The sequence below is a fragment of the Euphorbia lathyris genome, chromosome 5 (genome assembly GCF_963576675.1).
Source record: "Euphorbia lathyris chromosome 5, ddEupLath1.1, whole genome shotgun sequence".
NCBI classification, from domain to species: Eukaryota; Viridiplantae; Streptophyta; class Magnoliopsida; order Malpighiales; family Euphorbiaceae; genus Euphorbia; species Euphorbia lathyris.
The window spans coordinates 74,099,862-74,119,676 of NC_088914.1; the positions used below are offsets into that span (position 1 = coordinate 74,099,862).

At 34.5% G+C, this 19,815-nt stretch overlaps 1 protein-coding gene and 1 pseudogene across 1 annotated transcript; one reads left to right on the forward strand and one right to left on the reverse strand.

Moving 5' to 3' along the window:
• The first annotated feature begins 3,530 nt into the window (after positions 1-3,530).
• On the forward strand, positions 3,531-8,353 carry LOC136229391 (probable inactive receptor kinase At5g67200). Its single transcript, XM_066018148.1, has 2 exons — positions 3,531-5,140; positions 7,381-8,353. The coding sequence occupies exons 1-2, from the start codon at positions 3,721-3,723 to the stop codon at positions 7,938-7,940; spliced, it is 1,980 nt and encodes a 659-aa protein (XP_065874220.1). The 5' UTR covers positions 3,531-3,720; the 3' UTR covers positions 7,941-8,353.
• Positions 8,354-17,977: 9,624 nt separating this feature from the next.
• Positions 17,978-19,482, reverse strand: LOC136230449 (uncharacterized acetyltransferase At3g50280-like; annotated as a pseudogene).
• Positions 19,483-19,815: the final 333 nt, after the last annotated feature.

Below are 19,815 nucleotides of genomic sequence, written 5' to 3' on the forward strand. Positions count from 1 at the left end.
AAGGCATGAGACGAAATCAAAAGTATAACTTTTGAGAGGGTGTAGATCTGACTCGGAGCCTACATGTAGATCTGGATCTAAAAAAAATTTGAAAGTAGAGTCAGACATCCTACAAAAAACCTAGAAGGGGGTTCTAAAGGGGATATAAAGCGGCCAAGAAGAAGTTTTCATTGCTAATTTTGAAGGTTCGGTTGATAGAGCCAAGAAGAGGAACTCCGAGCCTTACGTGAGCAAGGGTATGAGGGTACAAACAATGGAGTTAAATTGAGGTCCTAGAGATGCTCACTAGTCACATGTAAAAGGAGTGGTAGTGTGAACATAAATTCTAAAAAGCCTTTACATGCAGACGACTCTCATTGAGACAATAAGGTACGCCAATAAGAATGAAACACCTGTAATCTTCTAATAAGAACTGCAACAACAGAGAGTTCAAAAGAATCTTTTTTTAAATATGTTAAAAACCTTTCATTATTTTTATTATCATTTTTAAGAGTGATACTAACTTAAATATAAATGTTTACGCTAGATAGACTACATGCAACGTGCAACTCTCCTATTTTGCAAATTCTCACAAAGTTTGTGAGGAAGCATTTGACGATCCAAACAATAAAATTTCCATAATACATCACCACGTAATCTGAATCCAAATTGAATATTTGACCTATGGGTTTTTCTATCATGTGCCCGATTTTGTACACATTAAGCCTTTATTAGCCTTCCTATTTTCAAGATCCTACTTAATTAGTGGGATTATCAATAAATGTTTAATTAAAGAATATATATTCTCTCTCCTCTCTTTTCTCCTTACCAAAATACTATCAAACTCCTAACGTTTCTCCTTCTCGTTCAATCTGTTTGCTATTCTATCTGAAATTCTGGGGAACTCTTGAAGACGAATCTCTTATTTTCTGAAAATTAATGGAAGGTGATATAATTTTTTCAAGTGCACAAAAAGACTCACATGAAAGGTATATATTCCTTCACTTCTCGTTACATGATTATCGTATCTCTCAAACTTTCTGCGTTGTTGGATGTATTATTTATCGTTGTTTCTTTTATCAATTTTAACTAATTCTGATGAAAAAAATAAAAAACTTCATGTATATAAATGGAGGATAGATTTATAGAGTGACCTATTACTATTTACACAGTGTAATAATAGTTTATTAGTTTATTTTACTTATTTACATAGTGTTGTTTTCTCTCCATATGTTTTTTTAATTTCTCTTTTTCTTTTTTCTTTTTAACATCCAAATTCCTCCCCTGTTCTTAAAAATCATTTTTTACAGGCTTTTCCCAATTAATCATTTCAAACGAACAAGAAATAAACAAAAAACATAGTAATTCCTTTGGTTTTGAATATGCATTTGGAGAATCTTGGATGTCATTTTATTTTATTTTATACTGTGAGTAGCAATGATGCAGTAGTTGTCAAATTGTTGTTAACAATTAATAAGTCACGTAATTTGTATGGTAGGTTTAATCTTATTAACTTAATTGATTTGAATGAGTCCCCGGATGATGTCGTATGCGAGACGGAGAGACAAGTAGATATATTGAATGACAGTGAATATGGAAAAACAAGTGAAATTTTTTTTGAACCGTTTATTGGTCAGTGTTTTCTTAGTGAAGAAGAGACATATAGATTTTATGAGAATTTTGCTAAGAGACTGGATTTTCTATTCGAAAAGGCCGATTTTTTTAATAAGAATAGAAAAATATTTTGGCGGGATTTTTTTTGTCATCGAGAAGGATTTCCAAAAAAGAAATTTGTTGAACCTTCTAAGGAGCAACGAAACCGAGCATCATCAAGGTGTGGTTGTAAAGCTCACATGCGGATAACTTTGAAAAAATCTTGTGATATTTTTCCTGAAGAATGGCATGTTACCGAATATAGTTCGAATCATAACCATGAATTGTTGTCACCTATGCAAGTGCGTTTTTACCTTCCTATTGCACTATTTCTAAAGATGATGAGCAACAACTTTTGTTGTACAAAGAAGCGGGACTTTCAGTCAAACAAATAATGCGTGTCATGGAGCTTCAAAAAAATTCCAAACAAATTGAGAGAGAATATATATTCTTTAATTAAACATTTTAATCCCACTAATTAAGTAGGATCTTGAAAATAGAAAGGCTAATAAAGGCTTAATGTGTGCAAAATCTTTTACAGGGCACATGATAGAAAAACCCTTGACCTATGGCAAATACTTCCTACACTATTAATATCATTTAGGTAAAAAAGATAAATCAAAATTGAGAGAAGGTGTCCCTTCTCTCTAGATCTGCACCCACAACCACCGCCTCCCACCACCTTTCTCCGTTTTTTCTGCTTCTCTTCCCTCAGCTCTCCTAAACCACCGGTTTCCCTCCCCCTCTCCCTTCCTTGTTGCCGTTGTTTAGTTGAGGAGGAAGGAGGAAGCTTGTCTTCCTTCTTCCTCCTCCTACCGTTTCTTTTTTCCGTTTTCGTGTTTATTTTCCTTTTGTTTTGTATCAGTTTCTTTAGTTGGATCATATATATTTCATCGTGCTTCTGGATCCGGTTGAACTGCACCTATTGGTTAAATTCTCAGTTTTGGTAACCTTTTCTGTGTTAGCAAGAACAGAAACGGTAAATCTTATCCGTAGATCACTGGATCTACGTGGTTGCAAAAGAAAGGACTTAGATCTGAAGGTTCAGAATGGTTCAAATGCTGAAGATTGGACTACAGTTGCTTTGCGGCGAATTTAGAGTTACGATCTATATATGTTTCAAATGTTGTCTATATTTAATGTACCTTTAATGGTTTTTTTTTTTTGCTTTTAATAGTCATGTTTTTGCTTTTAATAGTCATTTTCTTGCCCTAGTGGACTATGTATTAGGCTTAGCCTATATGTGTGTAAGGTTTTATTCCTTACTGGTTTCATCGTGTAATTGCAATTTTATGATTTAATGAAATATTAGCATTCTCATAAAAAAAAAAAAAAATTAGATAAAAAAAATTAAAAATAGATGTTTGTATTTTTTTTTATAGTTTTCTCTAATTTTTCGATTCGAAACTCGTCATGCACTCTTTATCTGAATTTTTTACCAATTAAAACTTTCCGCGTACATTAGAATTCGAATTCGAAATCTAATTTAACCGATTTGAAACTTTTAACCACTCAAACTAATCTTAATTAGTTGTATTATTTTGTCAATGTTGATAATTTTGATTTATATGTTACAAACTTAATATTTATTAGTAGGTCTTTGTTTATAACTACGTTTGCAATATATTAAATATTTTAGATATAATTGATTGTTTAAGAGTTCTACACGACAATTAATCTACGAGTTAAATAAATTAGTTTGTTTCAAATTTTACATTTACCTAAACATAAAATTTGTCACAGATAAATTTTTTCGTAAATTTGTTGTTGAAAAAAAATAGAAATAAAATTAGATTCCTTTGATAAAAGATAACCAAAATACAGTATGTGAAATGAAAAGCTAAAAACTTTTGAAAAATATCCTAAAACAAAACTTAAAGAAGAAAGAAAAATAGTCACGCGCTCCATTGGAGGATATTGGGCGGTCCACTTGCACGTGACTTTCTGATTCCTTCCCACTAGAAAGAGAGAAAGCCAGCTGCTGCGCATTTTTCCCTCTCAATCCAAAAAACCGCACGCCGACGCCTACTTCTCTACTCCCACTTCTACTTCCACTCCCACTCTCCTAGTCTTTCCTCAAAATATGCAATGCTCCCTTTCTTTCTTTCTCTTCTTCTTCTTCCTCTCGCCGCCACTCTTGCTTACGAGACAACCTATCTCCTCCCGCCAGACGCCGTTTCTTTGCTTTCTTTCAAGTCCAAAGCCGACTCCGATAACAAGCTCTTCTACAACCTCAACGAGCGTTTCGATTACTGTCAATGGCGAGGTGTAAAGTGCGCCCAGGGTCGTGTAGTTCGCTTCGTCGTTCAAGGTTTCGGCCTCCGTGGTACATTTGCTCCCTCTACTCTTTCCCGCCTTGACCAGCTCCGTGTCCTTAGTCTGCAGAACAACTCGCTTTCTGGTCCCATTCCTGATCTTTCTCCTCTGCTTAACTTAAAATCGCTTTTCTTAGGGCGTAATTCTTTCTCTGGCTCTTTTCCTCCTTCTGTTTTGGTCCTTCATAGGCTTATGGTGCTTGATCTTTCTTATAATAATCTCACCGGTTCAATTCCGGTTGAGTTGTCTGTTCTCGACCGGCTTAACTCCCTTCGGTTAGAGCGGAACATGTTCAATGGAACTCTCCCGCCATTGAATCTGTCTTTTCTGGTATTTTTCAATGTTTCAGGGAATAATCTCACGGGACCGATTCCTTTGACGCCTACTCTGTCCAAGTTTGATACGTCATCGTTTTCTTTGAATCCTGATCTCTGTGGCGAGCTTGTCAATAAGGCATGTTCCAGGGTGCGTTCTCCGTTCTTTGATTCACCATCCTCAACTGACGACAACTCGTCAACAGCGCCGCTTAGCCAGAGTGTGCAGGCAGAAGGCGAGGGAATGCTTTTGTCTCCGCCATCCCCGCGAAAGCACAAGAGAACTACTGCCATTTTCGGTTTTGCTGTTGGTGTCTCGTTGCTAATTGTGTCTCTTGTATGCATCTCTTTTATTTTGGTAAAAAAACAGAGGAAGAGAAATCAAACTTATTATTCGGAGGATAAACAGCCGGTTGCTCCACCGGAGTCTATGAATTCAATTCATACAAATTCGACAACTCAAATTCAAGATATTAGAGAATACAGCGAGGCCGTTGTAAATGCGAAATCCAAAGAGATAGAGATTCAACAAGCGAGAAGAGCAGGGAAGAGTGGGAGTTTGGTGTTTTGTGGAGGGGAGATACAGATGTACACATTGGAGCAACTAATGAGAGCATCGGCGGAGTTGCTGGGGAGAGGTACAGTAGGGACTACGTACAAGGCGGTCCTCGATAATCAGCTCATACTAACGGTGAAGAGGATTGATGCGAGTAAGACTGCTATAACCAGTACTGATTCGTTCGATTGGCATATGGAAGCAGTCGGCGGCCTTCGCCACCCGAACTTGGTTCCTATAATGGCATACTTCCAAGCAAAAGGAGAGAGGCTGGTTATATACGATTATCAACCCAATGGAAGCCTCTTCAATCTAATTCATGGTAAGTATAATTTGTGAATTTCGTACATTATTTGCTTTTCCTTATTGGTGAATTGCTATTCAGGACTGTATCTCCATTTATAGATTCTTGAAAGAAATTTTAAAATTTATGGTGTCCAACATTTTCTGTGAACCTGTGAATATTGAGAGAAGCTGGCAAGGTTCGAGTTAATGTGTGCTTTATAGACATGAATGCTCTGCCTCAATTACTGTGCAGTGCATTGCAAGTTTAGTTATGGATTCAAGTTTTTGAGGCAAGAATTCAATTTAGAATTAATTGGAGCGGTGTCCGTAATGTATTAAATATAGTGAACAGATAATTGTCACTTGTGAACCACATTTATGTAGAAGCAATGTCATGTGTGGGGTGGACCTGGACCCCACTTAGCATATAATTAATCTGAATAAGTGTTTTCATGCCGTGTGATAGGCTGGTTTGAGCCTATGGTGTTGTTTTAGCATTGGACATTTCATAATTTGTGGCGTTTAGTCCTGCAAAACTGTTGCAACTTTTTGGACTTCCAACTTTAATAATTCTTTTTTAACTATGCCAACAATCACGGTATCGCTTTCAAGATTAAACAATTATTTACAAAGATATAAAGGAACCACAATCACGGTGTTGACCACAAGTCAATTCTGAAATCAGTTGAGAATTTTGTCCTGGCATGACAGGTATTGTCATGCTTATGGACAAATCTTGAAACATGGTTACCGTGGAAAATGAATTTAGTTCCCTTGCGGAGCCATTAAAAACTTGCTTCTTGTTTTCATTGGTTTGTGAAAATACAAGCTCTAGGTTGGCAGTGTTATGTCAATTGTCACTGGTGTAAAACTAAGTTTTCCTTTTTCTATGTGACTCTGCAAGTCTTGGACTGTATTACCTTGTGAATGGTTCATAATTGAAGTATGATTATTGCTGGAAAGTGTACTTTGTTTAAGGAACCCCATTTGGGATCCACAAGGTTTTTTACTCTGCCTAAAGTAACTTTTACCTAGATCTATGAGCTATGGCTAGATGACATGTGAATGATATTAGTATTGGGGTTGCGTGTTGGTACAGAAGTCTGTGACATTTTTGCTTGCGTTCATAAAATCTGAGGATGTAGACAAATACCTGTTCTTCCGTGATACCTTTTTCTGCTCCATGAGAAATTCCATTTGAATTTAACCAGGAATAGAAAAAGAATATCTATGCGGTCGAGGACTAGGTGATTTAGGATAAACAGATAATGCCTACCATACTGGCCATGCTTGGTAAGCAGCATATTTCATCCCTGTTCATTTCCTGTTAATTTTTTTATGAGGATAGGAAACACTGTCGTGTCATGGAACCATTTGAACTAAAAATGACACATTTGAACTAAAAGTTCAAGCTGATAGGTAAGGCCCATCCCACCATGTGTTTTTAATCCCACCAAGAGGCTCTAATACCATGTCATGGAGCCAATTGAACTAAAAGCTTAAGCTGATAGTTGAGGCCCATAGATCTTATATGAATCTTTGACACAAACACCAATTCATCTTTTTATGAAATCGATTTTATATGATTCTTGCAGTTAGGTTATGTGGTATCAATTATGTGCATCTCTAGCAATTTTGATTCGGTCCTCAGGTCCTTAGACTAGATTTATGATTTGCTGTAATACTGCTAGCAATGATTTTTTAAAACTCATTTTTTATTATCAGATATTGACTTCTGATAAATGAAAGAACCTGATAAACGCTATGATTGCATCTTAACTTTTTTTCCCTTCCAAAATTACATAATTTAGTAGTACTTATACTCTCTTGACTTTCTCCGTTTATGAGATTCGGAGATGTTTAATCAATTGTTAATGGTGCTTGTCTGTGAAGGTTGCAACCTGCATTGCAATTTTCACTGCTGATGTGCTTGTATAGATAAAGTGTCTGGCATTGTGATAGCTGTTTGATTGTAAAAAAAAAATAATGAAATGGCTTTATAGCAGTATTCATTTTTTGAATTCTCTTAGCATGTTAAGCATATGCAAAGGGTTTATCACTGTAGATTGAGGAATCTCTTCAATAATGGGATTCCATTCAATGTCAAAAATTTATGTTTCATGTGTATGCTAACATCCAATACTTAAGCAAACATCAAAAAAAAAAAAAAAAAAAAAGCTTCTTGTGTATGCTAGGTTCTTCATCCCTTGCTTACTGTCTACTTCCATCAAAATTTTTATTTGTTTTTTTCCTCATAGCTGAAAAAATGATTGACAGGTTCAAGATCAACTAGAGCAAAGCCTCTTCACTGGACATCATGCTTAAAGATAGCAGAAGATGTGGCTCAGGGTCTTGCTTACATCCACCAAGCATCAAAACTAGTTCATGGCAACCTAAAGTCTTCAAACGTTCTTCTAGGAGCTGATTTTGAGGCCCGCATCACAGACTACTGCCTTGCTGTCCTTGCAGACACTTCTGCTGTGGAAGATCCTGATTCCGTAGCATGCAAAGCACCTGAGACTCGCAAGTCTAGCCGTAGAGCCACTTCCAAATCTGATGTGTATGCATATGGCATACTATTGCTCGAGCTTTTGTCAGGCAAACATCCATCACAGCATCCATACATGGCACCCACTGATATATTGGACTGGGTCCGAACGGTGAGGGAAGATGATGGTGCAGATGAGAACCAGCTAGGAATGCTCACTGAAGTTGCAAGTGTATGTAGCTTGACATCACCCGAACAAAGGCCTGCGATGTGGCAAGTATTGAAGATGATACATGAGATAAAGGAAAGCGTATTGGTAGAAGGTAATTCCGCTCTTGGCTATTCTTAGTTTCTTAATGCATGATTTGATGCATTGTACAAAAGTCCTGAACTTAAGCAGGAAAAACCACAGCTTTGTATTGTGGTAAGTGGTAACTGTCAGGGAGGAATTTTAACTGGGAAGCAGGCTACGGTCCGCAATTAAACAATCTCGTTTGAGGAAGTGGCTGAGAAGGGAAGAGAAGTTAAAAAGAAAAGATAAAACATAATTTTGTGAAGGATTTATACTATTTGTTTTTAAGTGGAGTGTTGTCTATTGAAAGATTGCTGCATCCTTGGTAGAGTATTGGTATAGTGCTTTGTGGTTGTACAATTTGGTTCAGAATGTACCGAATTAACTACTTCGTATCCCCAATTTTTGCAAGAGTTGAATCGAAGTGTGTTGAAGCATTGTGCCAGAATAGAAACGCTAGTGGAGCAGAGGTAGATAGCATTTGAATATGCATAGTTACAGAAGTAGTGAAGTACAAGAGGTTGTGTTTATTTGATTTCTGTCAAGTTAATGGCTTTTTTTTTTTTTTGCAGAAAAAAGAACTTCACTAATCACCCATGGCAAAGTAGATTGCTTATTAGCTTCAACTTTATCTTGAAACTAGAGAGAGAGAGGGAGAGATCCGTTTTGCTTTAGGTGGAATTTGGTATTTGGTGGGGGAAAATTACAAAATTGGGTAACCCATTTATATATTTAACCCATTTACATAACCTACTACATGTCTAAACTATTTTTGTGTGACTTTCCCAAAATACCCTCAATATGTTTGTAATTTTACGGCACGGCCGTCTCCCTCCTGTCCGACTTCGTGAAACGATGTTTTCGCGACGTATGCGAAACTAATGTTTGGTTTAGTTGATGATTTTAATCCGTATATGTGAAATCTGGACGTGTTTTTAAGAGTATTTGCGAAGTGGTATATAATAAAAAAGGTCAAACAACAAGAGATTCTAACATTAAAATCACGACATTATTAAAATTTACAATAAGATAGCCATGATTAAACTCTAATTTGGGACTCTTTGAAAAAATAATTATTTAAATGGTATGAGTTAAAAAATATTTGCATCCAAAAGGCTGTTTTATACACGTTGGTTAAAAAAAATACCATTAGGGATTACTCAACAATAGAGTCCCTTATTCAGCCACTGCCCAACTCTCCTCCTTTTTAAGGGAGGAGGAGAATTATTAATTCTTTTTAAATAAATAAAAAAATATATGTATAATTTTTTTTAATAAGATATTAGGGTTAGGTTATGCTTACTTTATTTTTAACAAAATAAGCCTAACTTTATTTTTTCTACCGTTGGATGGTGATGAACTTTTACAAAGTAAGCTCATACAATGGTAGAAAAAATAAAATAAAACTTATTTTGTAAAAAACAAAGTAAGCATAGAAGACACCTAAATATTAATATTAAATTAAAAATTTAGTAATAATAATATTTATTGGAATAAGGATCAAATTCAAATCCTAGGGATGGAGACAGGGGTCCCTGTTCCTCCAACTGTCGGAACCACTATAATCATGAGTAGTTTCAGTCCTCCAATCATGAAATTTGAGGTTGTGATGGTTCATATCCACTGTTTCCAAGAAATAATAATCAGGTGCTGAATTAGCACCTTAAAATTGGCCCTAAATCCAAAATTTCAATTTTTTTGGTCTGTTAAGGTCTGTCTAAATCCAAAATTCTAATTTTTTAATCCAAATTTCTAATTTATTTAGTCTGTTAGGTCATTCTTAAATCCAAATTTCTAATTTTTTTTTGCCAATTTTTTTTTTTTGCATGTTAAGAATTTTAAACACAATGTAGCTTAATTTTGAACGTCTTACATTGATACTTAAAAATTGGTTCTTGACCACTGATTATAAGTTATAACACGTATATATACGAAAAAAAGTTGAACAAATTCAATTTAGCAAAAAAAAAAAATTGTTTTACACACCACGTGTAAAATCGCCCCAACCGAACAATCATGTATTCACCACTGTTTGATCCTGATATTTTCAGTGAATTATAGATTTTGTTTAGCGTATAAAAGAGTCTAAATTTAAACTAACATTTACAAACAAGATCAATTTTAACCTTGTGTTACCGAAATTTGAAAAAACTGGTTTAGCTGTTATTTAACCGTCATATTAGACTTTCCAAATATCAATTACGGTTAAGATATTTAATGTATTACCAATAAAGTTATAAAAAAATATGTTAAATTTTATAACTGTATTGGTGATACATTAAATATCTTAGTTGTAATTGATATTTGGAAAGTCTGTTGTGACAGTTAAGTAACAGTCAAACCAATTTTTTCAAAATTTCGATAACGCAATGTTAAAATTGACCTACTAAAAATTTAACTCTAACGTTTCCAAGTAACATTAATTTTAGCTCTGTGCTATCGAAAATTTAAAGCTAGTTTGATTATTATTTAGCTATCATATTAGACTTTATAGACAAATTTGTTGATAAATTGAAACTGTTTCGCAATATTTTTGGTTAGTTATTTGTAACTATATTAGTAACACAATATATTTTAGACACATTTGACAAAAAAATGTGATTAACTTATAAGTGACTGACTTAATTGTTAGCATTTTAACAGATTTTTTATAACTGTATTGGTAATACAATAAATATCTTAACCGTAATTGATATTTGGAAAGTCTAATGTGACAGCTAAATAACAGTTAAACCAGTTTTTTCAAAATTTCGGTTATACAAGGTTAAAAGTGACTTACCTATAAACGCTAGGTTAAATTTAAATTATTTTATACGTTAAATCAAATATGTACTTCACCGAAAAAAATTGAAATTTTGGATTTAGAACCAATTTTGAAATGCTAATTTAGCACCTGATCATTATTTCTTGGAAACAGAGGATCAGAACGATCACAACCTCAAATTTCGTAGAAATATGAGAACTGAAACAACTCGTGGTTATAATGGTCCAGGCAGTCGGAAGGACACAGATCCCCTATCTCCGTCCTTGTGGTTGAATTTAACCTTTATCCCAAAAAATACTTTTATTACTAGAATTTTTACTTAATATTAATATATATATTTAATTAAAAAATCATACATATATTTTTTTTTAATAATTCTCTCCTCCCTTGAAAGGGAGGAGAGTTGGGCAGTGGCTTGACAAAGCCACTGACCAAATGTTGCAGGATTCCTGCAACATTAAGCAAGGGACTCTGCTTTGCAGAGTCTCTTTGCTTTTTTTTTGTACCATAACAGTGTGCAATGCACTGTAATGATGTTTTTTTAAACCATGGTATATAAAACAGCTCTTGAATGGAATTTTTTTCTTAACTGATACCATTTAAATAACTATTTTTCCAAAGAGTCCCAAATTAGGGTTTAGTCTCAATTATTCAACATTAAAATCATAACTCCTTATAAATCATTTCAAAGTAAACATGACGAATTTGGAGGGAAATTTCTCTCTTTACAGGAAGTCCAGACTTTTTGGGATGGACGTTTTCCATGGTGCACACCAAGATTGGCACAATCTCTCCTAACAAATCATTTTAAAGTGAATGTGCCAATCTTGAGGGAAATTTCTCCCTATACAGGAAGGAAAGTCATCTCCCCTACACCCCAGTACGCCACCTTCCAGAAAGGGATGTTATGTATTCAACCACCTTCAGAAAAAATTAATCATATTAGGCAGAAAAAAGGACGATTTGTCTTCGCGAAATGAGGATTAGCGAAGCATGCGAATGTAAATGTGCAGGGAAGAGGATGATTTTACTTAGCGAATCGATGCTTTTGCGTGAAATCATGAACTTTTCTACTCGTAGACTCCGCGAAATAATCGATTCGCTAAGTAGATCGTTAGGTTTCAGGCTCTTTCTCATCCCAGGTCTTCACGAAATCATCGACTACGCGAAGTGATTTTCTGGAAAAACACAGAGAAAACAGTAGATACTTACATTTTTCACGCCTTTTACCCTTAAAATCGACAATAACAATATGATAAACTGAAAAAAAATGATGAAAATAATGTAGAATAACCATTTCTTCGATGGTTACAAGAAGAAAGAAACCAAGAAACAAGCAGGAACATGAAGATGATGAACCATGACTTCGTTTTCTAGGATTAGGAAGATGAAGAATCAAGAGATGAAGAGAGGAAGAAGAGAAATACATTGTGATGTGGAGAAATGGTGCAGATTTCGCGCAATTTAAAGGAAGAGAAGAAGATCAAAGGTCTGGAAATCATTTGGGGAAGAGCAGCGGGTTGGCGTAACCGGAAAGGAGAAAGGGGAAGATGAAAGGGTAAGTGTATTTTGGGAAAGTCACACAAAAATAGTCTACATATGTAGTAGGTTGAGTAAATGGGTCCCCCATTTGACCAAATTTTATAATTTTCCCGTATTTGGTGTTGAAATAGTACTAATTTTAGTATTTTTCACTCTAATTTCCTATCCTTCTTAACCAAACTCAGACTCTTTTCAAGTCTTAATGTATATTTACACTCTTAAACTTAACATGTTTTGTCTATTTGCACTTGAACTTTTAAAATAACCTATAGTTAACATACTTATAATTGGTTTATTCGGACCTTCTGCGCACAAAACTGTTGATTTGTCATCTTTGACAGATGAGGTGTCATGTGTGCTATAGAAAAAAAGAAAAAGCGTGTGAGTTCATTCTATATGCCACTTGATCTGTCAAAGATGATAGATCAACGATTTTGTATGCATGAGGGCCGAATAAGCTAATTGTGGGTGTGATAGGTTTTTATAGCTAACTATAAGTGTGTGATATGTTATTTTAAAAGTTTAGGGTGTCAATAGACAAAACATGTCAAGTTTAAAGATATAAATATGCATTAACCCTTTTTTTTTGGTTAATTATTTATAGATGTCATGTGGCTTCGCCGATTTGCAGATTAGTACTTGTGGTATTTTTTTTTTTGCAAACACAATCCTGTGGTTCGCAAAATTTTGCATTTTGGTTGACTTTGTCAGAATTTGGCCAGTAGGTTTGAGGTCATTTATGTGTTGTTTTTTTTATGAGAGAGAAAATTAATGTTTAGAGAGAGAAAACTAAAAAAATGATGATTTTGAAAAATAAAAAATATGGTTCCACAGTAAATATAATACTAAACAACTTTAATTTTTAATTTTTTTTATTTTGAGTTCGTTATCGGGCAAATTTGGCAAAGTAAAACAAAATGCAAAATTTTGCAACCACAAAGTTGCGTTTGTAAGGAAAAATATCACATGTACCTATCTGTAAATTCGTGTAACCACATGACATCTACTTGTAATTAACCTTTTTTTTTTAATTAACAGTTATTTATTACTAAACATAAGTTACATAATCATTCTGAATACAAGATGAAACAATTAATAGATGGGAAATCTTCAAGGTTTTAGATTCATTATTGGAAAACGTTATTGAATATCGAAGATGGTTACAACAATACCTCTATCTCTTCTTACTAACTCAAAAACAAACAAAACAATAAAAAAAATAGATACTTAATACTACCCAATTTGAGGTGTAAGGAGCATTGAACGATATGCAATTATTTTTTATCACATAAAAATTCACTCCTTTTAAGAACTTTGTCCTCAGGGTTCTAAATTCACTGTTGGAAAACGCTATTGAACATCAAAAGAGAATTCCCAAGTTGCCTCTTCAAGGCTCTTTTTAGACTGGACTAGGACCTTAGTAGCTGCTCTATTTCCACGTTTGACCATTCCGTGATCCAAAATTGCTACCGGAACTGGTGCCTAGGTCTCCATTTCTGGCAATTGTGTAGAGATGATTTTTTTTCATGAGCCTTTTTCCTGAGTTGAGACGCATGAAACACGGAATGGGTTGAGGACCATGCTGGAAGTTGAAGCCTATAAGGCGGGAGCCCAATTTTGGATTCCACCACATAGGATCCATAATACAGTGGTGACAACTTTTGATTTGAGCGTTGAACCATACTCTCTATATGGTTGCAGTTTAATATTTCAGGCATTGTTTGGATGAAATGTAATTAAAACAAGGTAATGTAAAGTGAAATGTGGTGGTTTAATAGTGTAATTGTATTTGGTTTGATGGTAAAATAAGGTAAAGTTATGTACAAAATTACTCTTATATCCTTACTCTTATAACTTTTTATTTTTCTATCAACTAAATTAATTCTAATCAAAATTAATTAGATTGAATTTCTAACTATTATTAATTAATATAAAATAATTGACACAACAATTGGAGTAAGAAGAAAGTAGGAAACAATAGACAATTCCAAACATTACTTTATATGGTATTAAATGTCAATTATTTAGCTATTTTTTGTAAAAGTGAATAAAAAATATATGGGATATTTATTTATTTACTTTGACAAAGTTTAGGAGCATGAGTAATATTTTTCAGTCCGATATTTACGTACTTGAGAATTTCAAGATTACAAATAAATTTTTTACCTTCTTTGCTTGTGTAAATAAAATAAAATATAAAGGTTAATTTTGGAGGAAAAAATATGCACCATGCTTCCCCTCCAATTTAAGATGTAAAAAAAACTACCAAAAAATCACCTATCCTCACTATTCTCTTCAATTATACCTCAAAACAAATAATGTTACCTAATTACACTTACCATCACTTACTTTAAGATACCCATCCAAACAAGTCCTAATTATCCCATATTAAATACGCAGTGAATCTCGTGGCTATCTGCTTACTGTTTCATATGTTGTCCCATTTGGAGTTGGTACTTCATCACCTGGAAAGTTACTTCCTTATTTTTAAGCAGATGTTCTATAGATGCAATTTGAGAATTTCTAGGAAAAAAATGGAATATGCAAGTTATACCAGGAATCGTGATTTTGGAATGTAAGTATAATTCTGATTTTTAGGGTTTTTATCCAATAATCCTAATTAAGAAAGGGTAGAAAATTACTTTTTGGAATTAGACAAGTCTGGAATATATCACGTGACCTCTTAAAAAGTTGAGTATTCTGTAGTGTAATTTATTGAGTGGCCGATGAAGTAAAAAAACATGTCTAACGCGCATCAACGGAGAGTGAGATACACTGCTATGATTTCAGTTACGGAATGACCTAATACATCCATACATGAAAGATGAAGGGGTCAATACGTCTAAATGAAAAGCTTAATGCACCAAATAATGAAAGATCAGAGACCTTTTTTGCAAGAAAAAAAAATATATTTTTTTTGTAAAAATATTGGATTTTCATTGCATTCTCCCACATCCTGATTTCCTTGAAGATGCATTCATCTATTCATAATATGCATATTGATTCTCAAGATCTAAAATAATAGTTTATATTCTCAATAACATAACCATAGTCATAATACTATAGAACAAAAGATTGCTGACTAGAATGACACTACAAAAAAAAGGTTTTTACCTATGGAATCTTTTCACTTTAGCGATGATTTTTTACCGGCTGTTTATATAACCGTGTGAAGAGTGTTGTGTTTGCCGCTGTTGCAACATTACCGATGGGTTTTCTTAGGCGTCAGGGTAAGGTTTTTCTTAGGGACGTCTTCTTAAATGCGGTTTAAACCGCCTCTAGTACTGATCTCCAAACGCTTCAAGATAAATTTAAGACAAAAATATCGTCGCCAACACCGATAATCCCCGACAAATTCACTTATAATTTTACTAACAATTTTTTTTCTCGCTAATGTTTTTAGGTCTGTTCTCATACATTACCGACGAAACTAAATTTCTGATGATACAAAAAGGATTTTGTCATTGGTAGCAAACAAATTACAACCATGTATTGTCATTAAAAAACTCAGTACAATCAACAATCTATTCAAGAATCTATTACAATCAACAACTATGTCCTCATCTTGACACTCTAATATTGTCAAACATTGGAAATAAAATTAATACCATATATCCTCATCCACTGCCCTCATTTCATCATCAAGCTTATATGAGTGGAAGTCTTTAGTGAGCAGAAAAATAACCTAGTAACTCATGCTGCTACAAAGCTCACAATTTAAGACTTACTTACATATCGAGCAACAATGTAGCAGAACTGCTTCTTTCGGAGCAAGTAATCACAAAATGTAAAAACTTGCCTCACATACTGGCAACAACAAAAATTGAATTGTTAGAAATCATATACAATCACTTTTAACAAGCAAACTTGTAAATATAGGCTAATTTGTCAAAAATTGTCAACTTAAAAGCTAAGTTGATACCTAAAGTTCAAGTTGGGCTAAATTCAGCTGGACTACTAACTTTAAGAACTATTTTGAACCTTAATTGCCAGAAAGTAAAAAGCATCTGCAAACAAAATGAAACCTCTAAAAAACTAGTATTCAACAATATTAATAAAAGGCTCACTGATAGCTCCCAATTTTATAGTGTTTTTAGGATTAATTTAGATTGTTTTAGTTTAGTCTTTAGTTAATTTAGATGTTAATTTGATAGTTTTTAGTTAAATTATGTATTTTCCTTTATTTATGGCATTTTCGGTGTTTTCAGAGATTTTCAGGGACTATTCGAGCATTTCCGAACCAGACCTAAGCCTTTTGGAGCATTTCCGGACTATTCAGGGACCGTCGAAGCACTTTTGGGATTCGTCAGGGACCATTAGAGCATCTTTCGGAAGCACAGGGACCAAAACAGATAAAAGCCGGAGCAAAATCACCCCATTTAGGACCTGTCTCGTTGAGATAGGCCTTCGTCTCGTCGAGACACTCCTTGTCTCGACGAGACGAGGCGGGGAAAGGCGCACCAGCGCCTTTCCCTTGCTGAAATTCGCGGATTTGGGCCCTGAAGCCCATTAAAACACTATGTAAATGTCTTTATCACCCTTGATGCATTAGGGTTTCCTCCCTAACTCTATAAATAGGGAGCTAATCCTAATCTTTGGGGAGACATTCAATAATTCAGAGAGCCGCTAGGGTTCCTTTTTCACAATGTAGATTTATATTTTAGTTTAGTTTTATTTTCCAGCTTTCTAGATTAGGTTTATTTCAGTTTTTATTTTCTTTTGTTGAAGAACAATTAATGGGAGAAGCTCGTTATCTTCTATTTTGTAATCGAAATCGACAAAGCGGGTTTTAGATTTCTATCTCTCTCTTATCTTTTACTTTTATAATCTATTGAAGATGTTTTCCATTCTTCAGATATGCCTATTGCTATGATTGGTTTGTCTATGAACTGATCCCCATCCAATCTGAGATGGGGATGAAATTGATTGTATGAATATGTATGATTAGAGATCTAAGACTTTTGATTGATCAGTTTATACATGCTTAATGCCTTGAAATTGTTAGGAATAGGATTATTGCTAGAATGAGACTCGACGACGATCAAGTAGCCTGCTTTATGTATATATTGTGCCGAATGCCTATAACCTGACAAAGATAGGATTATAGATAGATAAGAACCTGACCATGGAATTATCTATGCTGAACCTGTGTAAACCTGACCTCGCTAGAGACCACTAGAAGTGCGGCTTCATGACTGGGCTACGCCTTTAGTCTTAGTTGCCAAAGAACATAATGCTTTGCATGCCCTAAGTTATATGCCTAATCAAGCCGTTAGCTGAATGCATGTGAATAGGTTAGATGAATCTTGATCACATTTGTCTTTCTTATCAGGGTAATTACCGTCAATCACTGGTAAAACATAAATCTGAACTCTCTAAACTCATACATAGGATTTAATCAAAAGATTCCTCAGTCTAGATTGTGTCATCCGTTAATCCACCTTCTATTCTGTTAATTGTTCACTTTATTTTGTTATGTTATAGTTTTAATTCATTTAATTAGTTAAAGAAAACCCAAACTATCATTCAACCCTCTAAACAATTAGATCACTCTAGGTAGATCTACTAATTATAACAAATAGTCTTTGTGGTTCGATATCGTGCTTAGCATAATACACTTGTCCTATTAACTGCTATATATTTTACGAGCATCACTCACCAGAGAGGGAGAAGGAACATTAATATCACTCTAATCAGATTTCTTGATTAAGAAAATCTTTGACAGGTTAAGTTTGTACGAGAAGCAATTATCCAATAAGCTCTTCTCCCTTAAGTTTCAATGAATTCGGTATGACGAAAATTTAACGTTTGTTAGATCCCAATTTAACAGATCCCAATTTAACAATGTATAGAAGACATCCAAACATTATTTCATGAATTACAAAGTAGCTAGATAGCTAAATCCAAACTGAACATCCAAAATCAGACAGTAACAGCATCCATAAACTCAGAATCATTTCCCATAGCCTCCAAGACCTCAGGAGAAACACAAACATGAATATCAAAGCTTCCTTGTTCTAATCCTGGAAATACTGTTAGTTTTCCATCAAGCTTGTTTCCAGGCCCACTTCTTACTGCTTTCGCCTTTCCCCATCCAAAATCATTCCCATAAACGTTAAACCTAGGCGAGCTACTTAACCCTAAAACATCTCTTGGAATTTCACTCATTGTTGGAATTTTAGGATCCTTAATCCACGAATCTATACTCTTTCTTGTCTTTTCTTCTGTGTAATTACTAACCAATCTGTTTATTTGCAGAGCTACAAACCCAATTCCTTTCTCTATTACTTCTCTTGTTTTCACTTGTATTATCCCTCTGTCAACGGCATTTCCGAAATACTCATCTGGTATTTCCAGCTGCAATCTTCTTCTATATCCCATCAGTAACAGAAATTTTGTTTCTTTTTCAGGTTCCCATCCTCGATTTCGAATCACACCTCGTCAGATATGCGCCAAGACTGATTGCAGAGAGGATATAACCACACCGTTTCCATCTCCTGCCTCTGAATTTGCTTTTTCCTTCAGCCCAGCAATTTTTTCTTTGGTGAAAATGAAAAACCCTTTCTTTGAACGGTGGCGGAATGAATTTGACAGAACTTTTATTGATAATAGAAAGAGGTAATCTGATGGAACAATTGTTACGAAACCAATTTTGAAAAACAGGAGGTTTAGAAATCTGATTTACATGATAACCACAAGAGATTTCAGACCATGAGTTCATGAAATTCCAGAACGTTGTTCCATCAGCAACTGCATGGTTCATAGTACAGCCAATGAAGATTCCATCTGAAAGCTCAGTGATTTGAACTCCAAGGAGAGGATTAGAAATGCCGTCGATATTCTTGATATGAGTAAGGGGGAAGAATGAGCGGACAATGGAAGGAACGAAGATGGGTTCAAGAATATCTGAGACGGTGATGTTTTCAGCAACGGAATGAATAAATTGAGCTCCGGAACTGTTGCAGTCGATGAAAAAGGAGATGGTGTTATCTTGGTGTTGGATAGTGGAGAGACGGCCGGCGAGTGGGAAGAAGATCTGCAGAGTTTGAGAAAAATGAGGTTTTGAGATGTTGGATTAAGGTTGGAGATGATGAATTTGATTTGGGGGAAGAGAAGACCCTTTTGGATAGAACCAAGTAGAAGAATCCTCAGATCACTTGGAGTTAACTCAATCTTGTTAAAGATTGGTTCTGCAGGGGGTTTCACTAAGGTTGTCGAGAGTATTCGAATTTCTGCCATTTCTTTCTTCTTTTTTTCGTGAGGAATAGAAGTTTATTTTCCTTACATTTATAAATAATCATTCTTAAAGAAAGGTCCATTGGTCAGTCTAGAATTATTATGTAAATCTAAAAAAAATGAATATCTCCATTGATCTGCATAATTATTTATTGGGTTGTTTACAAAAATTAGTTCAGTGGTCTATTTGTGCAAAACACTCTTATTATAAACTACTCTGCTTCTTTTTTTCTCGTTACGATATAAGTGATTTGTATGACAAAAATGAACGGCAAATCATGGAGAAATCTGGAAAGAAGAGGCAATAGTTTGATAAATCCAAATGAAAGGTAAGTTTTTTTTCATCTCTGTGGGTTTTTTGCATTATGCATTTTGTTTAGGTTTTAGGTT

Coding starts and splice junctions, on each gene's coding strand:
- LOC136229391 (XM_066018148.1), top strand. CDS start 3,721: ATGCTCCCTTTCTTTCTTTCTCTTCTTCTTCTTCCTCTCGCCGCCACT. Junction 5,141..7,380: donor CCTCTTCAATCTAATTCATG/GTAAGTATAATT, acceptor AATGATTGACAG/GTTCAAGATCAACTAGAGCA.